This window comes from Pleurodeles waltl, chromosome 9 (genome assembly GCF_031143425.1).
Source record: "Pleurodeles waltl isolate 20211129_DDA chromosome 9, aPleWal1.hap1.20221129, whole genome shotgun sequence".
In the NCBI taxonomy this organism is placed as follows: Eukaryota; Metazoa; Chordata; class Amphibia; order Caudata; family Salamandridae; genus Pleurodeles; species Pleurodeles waltl.
Genome location: NC_090448.1, coordinates 414,341,800 through 414,354,889, shown reverse-complemented (window position 1 = coordinate 414,354,889; position 13,090 = coordinate 414,341,800). Strand labels below are relative to the sequence as shown.

The 13,090-nt window shown below is 44.2% G+C and overlaps 1 protein-coding gene across 2 annotated transcripts in view; it reads left to right on the top strand.

Moving 5' to 3' along the window:
• The window catches only part of YIF1B (Yip1 interacting factor homolog B, membrane trafficking protein), a 39,201-nt gene that overhangs the window by 16,542 nt on the left and 9,569 nt on the right, over positions 1 to 13,090 (top strand). The window contains exons 2-5 of one of the 2 annotated variants that reach the window (XM_069207199.1): positions 8,429 to 8,488; positions 8,597 to 8,805; positions 9,716 to 9,820; positions 11,180 to 11,258. In XM_069207199.1, the coding sequence (XP_069063300.1) occupies positions 8,620 to 8,805; positions 9,716 to 9,820; positions 11,180 to 11,258 (370 nt within the window). In that variant the 5' untranslated portion in view covers positions 8,429 to 8,488; positions 8,597 to 8,619. The remainder of the gene's footprint in view (positions 1 to 8,428; positions 8,489 to 8,596; positions 8,806 to 9,715; positions 9,821 to 11,179; positions 11,259 to 13,090) is intronic. The other variant, XM_069207198.1, reaches the window with a different exon arrangement.

Genomic DNA, 13,090 nt, shown 5'->3' with positions numbered 1-13,090 from the left:
GCAAATGCTTGTTGTTAATAGGAAAGGGGTGTGTGTAGTATCCTATGAATCCCTACTCACTTTCAGAATTATAGCTTCTACTAGTGTTGATCAGAAGTCTTTTGTTTAAAGAATTGTATGGATTTTTCTAAATACATCAGTACAAAAATAATAAATAAGAAAGATGCAGATGGTAGAAATTAAACCAGGGAATGTAGTGTATATATAATTACATATAGCTAATTGTGAATAACGGGATTGTGTTTCTCTGAGGGGTTCTGAATGACCTCAAATAGACAAGAGCAAAGCTCTTATTGTCTGTGATGTTACTCAGAACCCAGAGATGTAAAACGGTCCCGTTATTCACATTTTAGCCATCATTTTTTTTTTTTTTTTTTAACTAGCCTGTCTTACCCCCGCCCACCCACCCCTCATTTCATCTGCCCCTGACTCCTCCATACACGGGAGAAGGCAGGTGAGACTGGCAACCATCATTCCAATGCTGGTGTCTGGTCTCTGGAGCCCTGGCAAAGTAGTGGAACAAAAGGGAAGCGAGTGCCTCTGCTGTGTGACTTCACAACAGTGATTAATACCATGGGTGCCCTGGACGTAACCGTTACGTCTTCTGCAGCACTGCTCGGATGCCGAGGACGTAACAGTTACGTCCAGCACCCAGCCCACGGGGGGAGCTTGGGACACTTGGGCAAGGTTCGCTTCCCAGGTGGGCATTTTTTTTATTTATTTATTTATTTTTTACTGGAGGGGAGCGGCCCCTTAGGCAAGGGTCACTCGCCTGGGGGCTAAATTTACTTCAGGTCATTTTGGCCTATTTTTACTAGGTCAATCTGAAACCACTAAACACCAGGGACTTTTTTTTTTTTTTTTTTTTTTTTTGCTACAATTTCACACAAGGGTAGCGACCCTGGAGTGCAAATTTATTTTAGCCCATTTCTGCCCACCTTGGAGGCAGATCGGCCTATTTTTCTTAGGCCGATCTGCCCCCATTTGAATTAGGCCGATCTGCCCCCAAGGGGAGGGGAGAGGAAGGGGTAGAAACCACTAGGAACCAGGGAACTTTTTTTTTTTTTCTTTTCACAGATGAGGAACGACCTTTTAGGCAGGTGTCGCTCCCCTAGGGGGCAAATTTATTTAATGCCGATTGGCCTGTTTGTATTAGGCCAATCTGCCCCTGGGGTGGGGGGGGTCAGAAACCACTTAGGCACCAGGGATGGGGGCGGGGGGTTGTTTGTGGGGGCAACCCCTTGGGCAAGGGTCGCTCCCCATTAGGGCACAATACTGTTAGCCATTTCTGCCCCCCCCTCCCCCTTTGGGGGCAGATCGGCCTATTTTTGTAAGGCCCAGAAAGCCCAACGGACACCAGGGAAGAATTGTTTTTTTAAAAAAAGAGGGTGGGGGTATGGCCATACCCCCACCCCAAATAAATGGGGACAAAGTTATTCTGTCCACTGGTGGCCAGATGGGGCTATTACCCCCGATCCACTCTCCGGGGACACAGAAAGCCTACTAGATGCCAGGAAATAAAATAAAAAAATAGTGGGGTGGTGGCGAGGGCTGCACTTATTGGACTTTGGGACGCCGCAGTGTAGGAAAATCTACAAGACCTAGACACATCTGAAAACTAAACATCTGGGTGAGTCCAGGGTGGTGTAGTCACATGCTATCCTGCACTAATTTCTTACCTGAATGACCGCAACCCTCCTACTTTGCTAGAAATACAAATTTTTCCCACATGTTTGTGATGGAACCTTCCGGAATCTGCAGGAATCCACAAAATTCCTACCACCCAGCATTGTCGCATTTATACCGATTAAAAATTCTGCCCCACTTGTCAACCTAAAAATGTTTATTTTCAAACTGCCTTTTTGGACCCGCTTTGGTTCCCCCTCAGTTTCGACACATTTTTGGCTCTTCCCGGTCACAGGCACAGGCACTTGGACCACCTACACAAGTGAGGTATCATTTTTATCAGGAGACTGAGGGGAACTCTGAGGTAGGAAATGTGTGCCAATGCAGTGATCCCACGCAGAAATGTGGGGGGAAATGTTTTTTTTTTTTTTTTAATTTTAAAACTAAATTTGAGGTTTCCTGAGGATTCTGGGTAAGAAAAAACTGGGGGATCCACGCAAGTCACACCTTCCTGGACTCCCTCGGGTGTGTTGTTTTCAGAAATGTATGGGTTTGGTAGGTGTCCCTAGATGGCTGCTGAGGTCAGGACCAAAAACGCAGCCAGCCCCCTTGCCCCCCTCCCCCCCCCAACAAAAAATAGGTAGTTTTGTATTTGATAATTTTGATGTGTCCACGTAGTGTTTTGGGGCATTTCATGTTGCGGGCACTAGGCCTACCCACACAAGTGAGGTACCATTTTTATCAGGAGAGCTGGGGAACGCTGGGTAGAAGGAAGTTAGTGGCTCCCCTCAGATTCCAGATTTTTGCAGCACCGAATTGTGGGAGAGGTGTATTTTTTTTTGGGCCACATTTTGAGTTTTGCAAAGGATTCTTGGTAACAGAACCAGGCGAGAGCCCCACATGTCACCCCATTCTGAATTCCCCTAGGTGTCAAGTTTTCAAAAATGTATAGGCTTGCTAGGTTTTCCTAGGTGCCAGCTGAGCTAGAGGCCAAAATCCACAGCTAGGCACTTTGCAAAAAACAGGTCAGTTTTCTTTGGGAAAATGTGATGTGTCCGTGTTGTGTTTTGGGTAATTTCCTGTCGCGGGCACTAGGCCTACCCACATAAGTGAGGTACCATTTTTATCGGGAGACTTGGGAACAGCTTGAGCCTGTAACTATGGTTCAGGGCCATTAACAACTAGTAGAGCCTCCGGAAACAGGTTATAATGCTATATTCATGAGGCCTATCAATCTAAGGTCGCCTATAAAGCATCAAAGGATTCTCCCAGTATAAACATGATCACAGTCAGCCAATTGGATGCTCTTATTTATATTTCCTTGTTTGATTACACTTTGAATAACTTCAAAGACTACTCGAGCCATGTGAGCCTTCCGCCTGCACTATATGCATAAACATCTTTATTGATAGTAAATATATAATGTGAATTCTCACAACTGATTCCCTACCAAGCTGATATTTGAGGTCCACTCCAGTAAGTGTCATTTTCAACTTTTTAGTACTATTGGCATGGACACAGCTTGTGCCAACAAAATAGAAATAACTGATCAAATAGCTTCAAAGAAACCATTTTTCTTGCACACTTAAAGATGTAACAAAATCTCCCCCTTTCCACTTGAGTATCCTGATTTTTTTTTTTTTTCTATACAGAATCCTCTACAGCCTAGCTAACCTCAACATACCTTGGATCCACAATCCAACTAGAGTTATTATTAAGCGGCAGCAATTTAAATCCCCTTTTGTTCTAAATAAAATCCAGTTTGTTTCCTGGAAAGTGTCCCAAGATTAGACTTTATCTCCTGCTGTTCTTTTCTGCCAATTGCCATTACCTCCTTTAGACAGTGCGTGGTATGCTTGTCCCTGCTCCTCTAGTAAGACCGTTTATCTATGTTTGTTGGAGGTTTGACACCAGGTGAAGAGTGCCCTTCATGGGATGCTGGTTTTCCAGCACTTCGTTGATGCTAGCAGGAGGCAGGTTCAAAGGTGGCTGTTGAAGTTCATGGTAGCTGTGCACCAATTATTTTCATTTGTAAGGGCCACATGCACTTATCCATCTGAATCTTCTTCGTTTTAAACCAAATTTTAGCTGTATTTTGGCTAATTTCTTGGTCTCCTCCAGGGGAACCCACAACCTCTGGGTACCTCTAGAATTCCTAAGATGTTGGGGGAGGGTGGGAAAGGATGCAAATTTGGCGTGGGTAGCTTATGACGACAAAAGGTTATGTGGTCCTAAGCGCGAACTGCCCCAAATAGCCAGAAAAAGAGGCTCGGCATCTGAGGGGGAAAAGGCCTGGCAGCGAAGGGGTTAAACACTGGTGTGATCTTCTGTTGCAGAACTGCTCATGTTTCAAGTGAGTAAATGTCCCTTTAAATAATGACTGTGACCTGCAGTGTATTCCCTGCAGTGTATTACCTTAACAGTGATCCAACGTAGACTAGAGTAAACCTTCATATTTAAAACTATGAAGTTACAGCAAGGCCCAACATTGAAAGTTCTGGGCATCCACTCCTCTCAGAAGCTGCCAAATTATTCACAATCATCCAGAGCTTTTCCAACACATTGGGAGTTAATTTGCATAGTTGCTGCGGTTAAATGCGTCAAAGACCTAGTTATATTTTTGATATTTCCCAATTGAGGGTGGCCCTTTCATATTGATTGGTTGTAGTTTGAGAGTGATTGCTCAAGTGGTAGGCCACGCTGGTGGCCTCAGCCTTGAAGGTATTGCCTTGATTTCTGCTCACTCTCTCGGTTTCATTGTATATTTCGATCAAAATTCACTGGATTTTCGGTGGGAGAGGATACTGTATAGCAACCTGATGCTTCATTTACTTCTACTGTTTGTTTATCGTAGACTGGATAGAAGAGTTGTGAGTGGCAGTAAGTGTTACAGTGATTGCTTGGAAGTTAAGGTATCTCTGTTTCTGTTAGAGAATACCCTTGATAAGCACCCCTTTTCCCCTTTCTTCCTATCCAAACCCCAAAGCCAGTTTGGTCTGCATGTATGGACCATGGATTAAAAGAGTGTGGCAATCTTTTCAACATACTAAGTCAGTGGCGACAGAAAACTTAATGGCAGAGCGTCTTTGTAATATTGAACCTGTTGGTTCCTAAGGTCGCTTCATCTGCTTGCAAGAGCAGATAGCCACTTTTTTTATTTTTTTTTTATTTATTTTTTTATAGAGGCTCAGCCATGTCAACAGGGCTTTGCTGTAGAGACACTTAGGTGGTCATTATGAGTATGGCAATCTTTTATTAAGACCGCTGCGGTGGTGGCTGCCAAAAGACCGCAATGGCGGCAAAAACAAGAGCGCCGTATTACATGGCACAAAAGTAAAACCGTCAAAAACCGCCACAAATCTGACACCGCCAGGCTGAACGGCGGCGGGAGGGAGGTGGTCCCACCACCCACACCGCCATGCTGACAATATTCTGCCCTCCATATTACGTTACACAGATCAGCACGGCGGTCTCTGCACAGCGGTGAACTCTTGGTGGTTTGCACCGCCGTGCAACTACCCATTGGGTACTATTGCTGCCTATTGGGGACCGGGGCCCATGACGAATGATGCTGGCAGTGATAGTCTTGTGTGCGGCAGCCTTCACCACCTTCATCTGCCCCCTACCTCACATGTCTCCTGACGACCTCCACAATGTGGTCTGCTGTGGACTTCCTGACAGGTTTGTGGGACGACTGTAATATGGGTAGAGTGTTAGTGAGATGTGCATGCTTGGGGTGTGTGCATTTGTGTGTAGGCGTGTGTAGGCGTGTGTGTGTGTGTGTGTGTGTGTGTAGGGGTGGGGTTGCATGTGACAGGAATGCATTTTTCATATCCTGGGGTGCGTTACCGCCAGGGTTTTAGTGGCGTGGCGACTGCCGTGCAAACCCTGGTGGTGTGCAGCCTCATAATCTGGTTGGCGGCGTCATGCTTCCCGCCGGCCTGGAGAAGGCAGCCACAGCGGTCTGCCAGCACTGGCAGGACTGGTGGCGTTGTGGCTGTTTTTCGTAGGCCACGCTCATAATACGATGGTCTTCACCGCTGGGACAGCAGCGGTGAGACCGCTCCTCCACCGCAGCAGTCCTCGCACTGCCTAACTCGTAACGACCACCTTAAACTGTAAAGAGTGAATGTTTAACTGCCACAGCCTTCCTGCAACAGGTCGGGTCCAATGCAGCAATGTTACAACCGAATGAGCAGCCAAGTCCTGAAATACATAGCTACATTTTGCGATAAGTTGCAAGATTAAGGTGCAGTACTGGTGACTTACGCAGAATCTCCTGCCAGTGCTTTATATTCCTTTTTTGATCTTCGAAGGGTTGCACAGCTCTTTCCTACTGTTTACAGGCTGATAATCAGTCTTGCAGCCTATAGTTAGACGAGCGATCCAGAAGGAACCATGTACATGAGAAGAGTGTAGTCTAGTCATTATCAATCTACCTCAGCACCTTCTGGCTCGAGTAGTGATGGTTTAGTTTCTTTGCCATCATGTGCCCTTAGCAAAATGGGTAAATGTATGACTGTGGACGGTATGTACTGCAAACAGTGCAGAGCCAATGGTGAATAAGTAAGTCGCCTGCTGCTGAGAACATATTAACAATAAGCACTACCTTGACGGTTTCATTTCTACAACGAAATGCCTAATGCTATTCCAAGTCTTAACTAAACTTTAACTGTTTCTTCTGTGATTATGTACTCTGTAATCTTTCCAGGGCATTTTAAACCCACAGGTCTGAAGTTCTTGGGCTTAGACTTTGCACCCTTCATACATTGGACTTAATATCACTTTAATATCTTAAACGGAGGCTGTTTCAAACAAAAATTAGGCCCACATATGGGATGCTTGTCATTCTAGGTTGAGGTCTACCCGATGGCGTAGCTGGCTGATTGCAAAGGCATATTGGAAATATGCTGAAAGCTTACATAGGAGTGCATTTTGCCCATTGCTTACCATTGACTTTGTGATTTGTCACCCACATTTGCTTGTTTTTTTTTTTATTAACTGGCTTTCTATTTCAGCATGTCCAGTTTTTGTTTGCCCCAACCTCCCCCCCCATGGAGCATAGCCTTCGTACCATCTCTCTAATTGGCTCCTTCTATGCCTCCACCAGTGTCTGCTTATTGTGAACTATTTTTGTCTTTGTCGTGAAGCGCTCCATGAGAGTGCATGTATTTTCCAGCTGTCTCCCTTGTTTCATTCTCTTCCAACCTCCACCGCTCCAAGTTATGTCCTCTCCTAGCATGTTGTTGCCCATGCTCCACCTGGTTGTCTGTTGCCTGACCCCGCCTTTGTGTTTTCATTCTCTGCCCACTTTCCACCCTTATGATTCTATCCTGTGCACCACCTTCATCTCTCTCACCAGTGTGCTGTGCCGCACACCTAAAGTTTCTACCTCCCCATTCACTCTCCTGCTGTTGCATTTTCAGTGCTCCCCTTCCTCCATTGCTGATGTTGCTTTTTCACCCACTCACCCATCCTCCCTCAGTTCCTTCCATTACAGTTTTCCCACCCGCCTTTCCTCCATTGCCATTGTTGCTAAGTCTGCCCACCCTCCTTCCGTTGCTCTTGTTGCTTTATCCCCACCCAACTTGCCTCTGTTGCTTTTTCCCTGCCTAACTTGCTGCTGTTGCTTTTTTCCTGCCCAGACTGCCTCCATTCCTGCTGTTGCTTTTTCCCCGTCGAAACTCCCTCCACTGCCACCCTCACTTTCTCCCCCATCCACCCTTCATCCATTGTCAGCATTGCTTTCTAAAAAAGTGAGACCTATTGGCATTGTCAGTGGATGTTCTTTTTAATGCTTTCTACATTTACTTGATATTTACTATTCTCTGTGTTTTATAATCATCTTTCAATTTATGTGGGTGTTTGTCTCTTGCAGCCAAGATCTGTACTCCGCATCCCATCCTCTGCTACCTAGGCTTTCGATAACAGAATGCGGTGGGGATCCGGGAGGATCATTATGTATGGGTAGTTCCTGCCCTTCCACCCCTTATCTCACCCTTAGCTCCCTAACGCCCTTAGCCTCCTTCCCAAGACCCAGGGTTGGAGCAAGAGGTGAGATATACTGAAAGTAGAAGTAAACCCTCAGGATCTGCTTCTACTTTCTGTCCCTGGCAGCTGTCTGCAACCTCTGAGCCAGGGTCTGCAGTATCAAAGCCAGAGGTGGGAAAGGGGAAGCAAGGGGAAGCGTAAGGCACTTCAAGCAACCCATAATGCATGTCCAAGTATGTGCACCTGACCCACCTCCACGCCCACAGTTGTTTCACTATATCATAGCATTATACATTTTGTATTCCCTCCGTTTTCTATAGCTGAGCTACAAGCAGTCGAACCGAGGATGTGTCGAACCGAGGATGTGTCGGTACAATGTGTGGATTGTCAGAGTGCGATTATGTTTCCAGTCTGAGATGGTCCTGCTTGGGAACACAGATCAGTGTGAGAGTATTTTGAGTTCTATGGAAGGGCTTAAACAGAAATCCTCCGAATTGCTTTACATTCTGTTTTGATATTGCTTGACCCCCCCCCCCTCCCCCCACCCCCCCCCCCCCCCATAGACTGTTGCTTTCTGCAGCCTGTCCCAAGCTCAGTGTTGGGCAACTTTTGATGTTGTGCTTCACACGCATAGTTGTAGAAGGTGCGATGCCTTGGAATCAACTGCCGGTTTTGCTTTGTGCTATCAAGTTTTAATGGTTTTAGGGAGAATTAAAAAATAAAATACCGTTTTGGTCAAGAATAATCAGGAATTGCAGTAATGTTTTTTCGTTTAGATTTTCTAATAACTGTACAAATCTACTTGCTTAAGGGACTTTGTGCTCTCTTCGAGAATCTTCTGGACGGCCAAATTGACGCAGCAAACTATCAGGTTCACTAAAATGTTGTTTTCTCATCATTCTTTAATTCTGTAAAGCTGTCCCTCCGTCAGTTTTCTCTAAACCCACTTTTCTTATTTTTATTTTCATTTCCTTTACAGCTGCAAAACGCAGAGTCCGGAGCATGGCGCCGCCCACGGCGGATCCACATCAGCTGTTCGATGACACAAGTTCCAGTTTTGTAAGTCAGGGTGGCACGCCTGGGCCCAGCCACTCCGGGCAGTCCATCTTCTCAGATCCCATGTCCAACCTTGCCTTGGCATATGGCAGCAGCCTCGCCGTCCAGGGCAAGGAAATGATGGACCAAAACGTAAGTTTAACTTCCTATCCTTTAGTACATTTTGTAATTCACTATTTCTGTTTGGCTTTTGCATGAAAGGCTCTTTCTTTGAGGGTGCTTACTTGTGGCTGTTTGTCCTTAATGAAAAGTTCGGAGAGCTGTGTCTCTTCCTTGCTATATCTGTGGGTAACATTAGAGACAGAATTGCAGTGCAGTGCCTTGTGCAAAGATGTTTGAGTTTAGCTGTTGGGAAAGTGGGTAATGCCACTTGATTTAAACTCCCACCCAAGAAAATGTTACCTTTTGGAGCATCAGATCAAGCCATGGGTCTCAAAGGATGTGATGAGTGTGCCAAAAACAAAATGAGAATTAACCCCATATTCATGTTCGGTGGTGTTTGATAATCAGTCAGTGTGTTATCAAATTTCAGTCCAAATGATGAGATGAAGTTCTCATACTAGTGTCCTAGAGTACTGCCTGGTTGTATCTCGAGCGTCGATGATTTGAGACTTTCTAAGCTACACCCTTGTCACATGCCCAGTTTTCGTCCCTGCCAAGATTGGTGTATGTTTGCACTAAAACTGGATCTCCGTGCCAAGCCTAGTGTGTAAGCAACATTTTTATAAACTACTTCCCTGCTTTGTGCGAAGTGGTTTCTTCATAATTTATTCTAAAATGTCGGGCACATGTCTGGGCGTGTCCCCTCCTTATGCAGTTTTTTGCAGGTCACATAGTGTGTTTACATTCAGTTAGGCTTTCAACTCTAGCTGGAAAATTGCATTTCCATTTTTATGAGTCACCAACTCCTCCTGGAACTGGATGTCCACTTTGTAGACTTGTTTACCAAAATAATGCGAGTGGCGGCTTGTGGCCACATCTGTAGATCTGAAAATGTTCCCTTATTTCTCTGCTTGGCTTCTCCCTCTCATTCGTGCTCCAGATCGATCGGTTTATCCCAGTGAGCAAGCTGAAATACTACTTTGCTGTGGATACTGTCTACGTGGGAAAGAAGCTGGGGCTGCTTGTGTTTCCCTACATGCATCAGGTAAAGTTCCACTATGTGTTGGTCATGCAAAACCACTAGGAATAAGAATACTGAAATCTGACGGACTTACTGTCCCATTGTGACCTTCTCTGGTCTACCCGATTAATGGTGTGGAGATGTACAATGTAATAGACTTGCAGATGCCTGGGACTGTGCCTATATGGTCTTAGTGCATGAACAATGGGAACTGCACCCTACTGCAAGCATGAAATCCGAAGGCCACAATGACTTGTAAAGTGGCTCACCTATGTTTAGTGCTTTAGAATTCTGGTTGATGTTCCTTATCTTTCCTCCTTCGTTTCAACTATTCTGCCTGAGTATTATCATAAAGCAAACTGCAGCGTGACTTTCCCTCGTCATAGTAAGGCTCTGTACTCTAGCCAGCGTCGCTAGAATTATTCGGTTGTGCCAGACCAAATTTCACCATCGGATGACTGTTATGTGGCAAATGAAAATTTGATTATGCGACATTAAGTGGCCCATTCTTTGGCAGTATTACATCATTAGTATATAATTTTCACCCGTTAATACTGTCTGGGCAAAGGCTTCAACTTAGTAATACCAGTTCAAGACTTCAGTAATTGAAACGTCATCCTTTACCCTTTGCAAGAGGTATACTACTGCATGGCATCCCTTGTGGTACTTTCTTTCAGTAATGTTTTTTTTTAAATCTGCGTATCCTGCTGCAAAGAGTAGATATTGTGGTCAATCCATAATTGTGCAGAAAACTCTGCAGGTGAAAAACTGCCAACTCCTGCTGGTCCCAGCTAAAGCCAGATGTGTCTCTAGCACACAGAGCACTGTTTGGCTGTTTTGCAAGGCATTACTTGCGAAAGTCACAGTGTAAAGTCCACTATTTAAGAGTGAACTTTAGCAGAGGAACACATTTGTAATGTTTATGGATCGTTAAATTACTGAAGACTTCATAAAACCACACTACACTGTCTCCAAGACTGATATATCCTTCCCATGGTGAGGGCTTCTGCACTGGGAAAAGGCAAATCTTTCATCAGGTCTGCGCTCTCCTTGATCTTGGCAGGTTCTAACTAAAAACAATTTTCTTTCCTAAATGATATTCTTATTTCTCAGTCATGTACCAAGAGAAACTTGGCCCAGTGATTCCTTGTGACAGAAAAGTGTTCCCTACGTGTGATGACTAGCTGCTTTTGTGTCTGCATGTGCCACAATCTCTGCACATGGGAAGTACTCGTATCTGGATTGTCTCTGATATGGCTCCTTTTTGTTTTCATGTGATTATAATTTGTGGTTAGTCTTTGTCTTCTGCTGAAAGGTAGAGTCTCTGGTTGTTATATGTGCCTCGGGCTTTGTTGTTGAAATACCTTTATCTTCTTTTGACAGGACTGGGAAGTGCAATACCAGCAGGACACGCCCGTGGCTCCACGGTTTGATGTAAACGCCCCCGACCTCTATATTCCAGGTACTTTTCCCTCAGACATGCCAGTGTTATGCTCACACGAACAGACTCTAAAGTGTTCCTTGTTTTTTTATATTTAATTATTTTTATTATAAAACAACAAATAAAGAATAATCACATTCGGATCCATAAAACAAATTAACTTCTGTATTTTCTTAAGTGTGGGGAAGGGAACAAATCTGCTAAGGAGCCCAATAGAAGCAGGCTGGAAAGCATAACCGAGCCATGCGCCAAAATTTCCATGTGTTTTTTTTTTTTTTTTAATTATTATTATTATTATTTTCAAAAACCAAATTAAAAAGCAGCATTTTGTTTTTGGGAAATAAATAAAGCAAAACTCCCTCACCATTGGAGATTTCTCCCATGGTGTGGGGTCCTTTTTACAGTTTTCACTGCCCCTCACCACCAGGTTTTACCTGGCAGTGATGGACAGTCAACACTTGCCATGGGTTTGCCCACTCTAAATAGGGCTTGTTAACAAATGGCAAATCCTCTGATGGCCCTTACTCCGTCAGGCTGTCTAAGGTGTATATCTGTACCGGGGACCGAGTAGTCTCTGCCATCAACATACTGAAGGTCCACCTAACTCTAAATGAGATGGGCAGCACTTCTTTTTGCCGGAATGGGTTCTTTGTTGCCTTCGCCATCCGGTAGCCTGATAGTCAACACCTGAAGTTCCTGAACCAAAAAAGCACATGGCCTCAATCAACGAACTTCAGTGTAAATATAGAATCCAATACAATATGATGCCATGAATGGTGCATGCAATATTACACGCCCAACCAAAAAAAACCTTATTATTTACCTAGTGGCACTTTCTGCAGAAGGATCATTCTTTCACATGCAACTCAACAACTACTTAAGCATATGTTTCCCAATGCAATTTGTTTGCTTCCTCTTTTTTGTAAAATAATTTTTGCATTCTAAACTCCCTTTCTATCTTCACTTACTTCTTTGAATCTTCCTTCTGCAGATTATCTTTTGTCTAGTGTCAGAGGTCCCAGAACTAGGCTTAGAATTGTGTTTTTTTTTGTTTGTTTTTTTTGGCCCATCTTGTTTAAGATTTCTTCCTGTCCTGCCTACAGTAGCCATAGAATAGTTTGAAAGTATTTTTAATCGCTTTAGGCAGTTGTATGGTTAAGTTATTCATGTGACTCCATAGGCTCAACACCCTCCACCACACAGATGCAGTGACCTTAAGGTCACAAGTTAAAAGTAGGCACAAAGCAACCTTCCATCCTTCTGAGGTAGATATATTAAATACCAAAAGTTGGGTAATAGTAACATCCTATTTACTGTGTTTAAGGATGCCAGATGTGGGGTATCTAGAACCATGTACAAAACATAATATTAATGTTAATGTCATTGGTATACCTTTTGGCACCAACCGGTGTAGCATTTCTCCCTTTAGGCAGAACTTTTAAGAAACAGGTTTATTTGTGTAATTTCTTTATGGCCATCGGCCATCTGGCATAATGGAGGCGCTCTCTGCCACTCTACTCCATTGCACTATACTCACATTGCTCAGATCAGGGTTCTGCAACCTTTTTGTGAAACATTCCCGGACCTACTAATAATATCAAAGCTGTAATAGTGACCACATCAGACACAATGCGCCTGTATGCAAGGTTACCAGCAGGGATCACCTCAGTGCATCAGCATGGTTGCAAGCAGTAATGTAAAAAATGTTTTGTCAATGTTGAATGCCTCTGCGGGGGGGTTACACATAACAACCATTGCTGCAGTGCCCCAGACACAATAATATTTCTAATAATATCTCCTTCTAGAGATGCTTGATTAATACTTCAAATATCAGCTTTAATTATGTTTTGAAA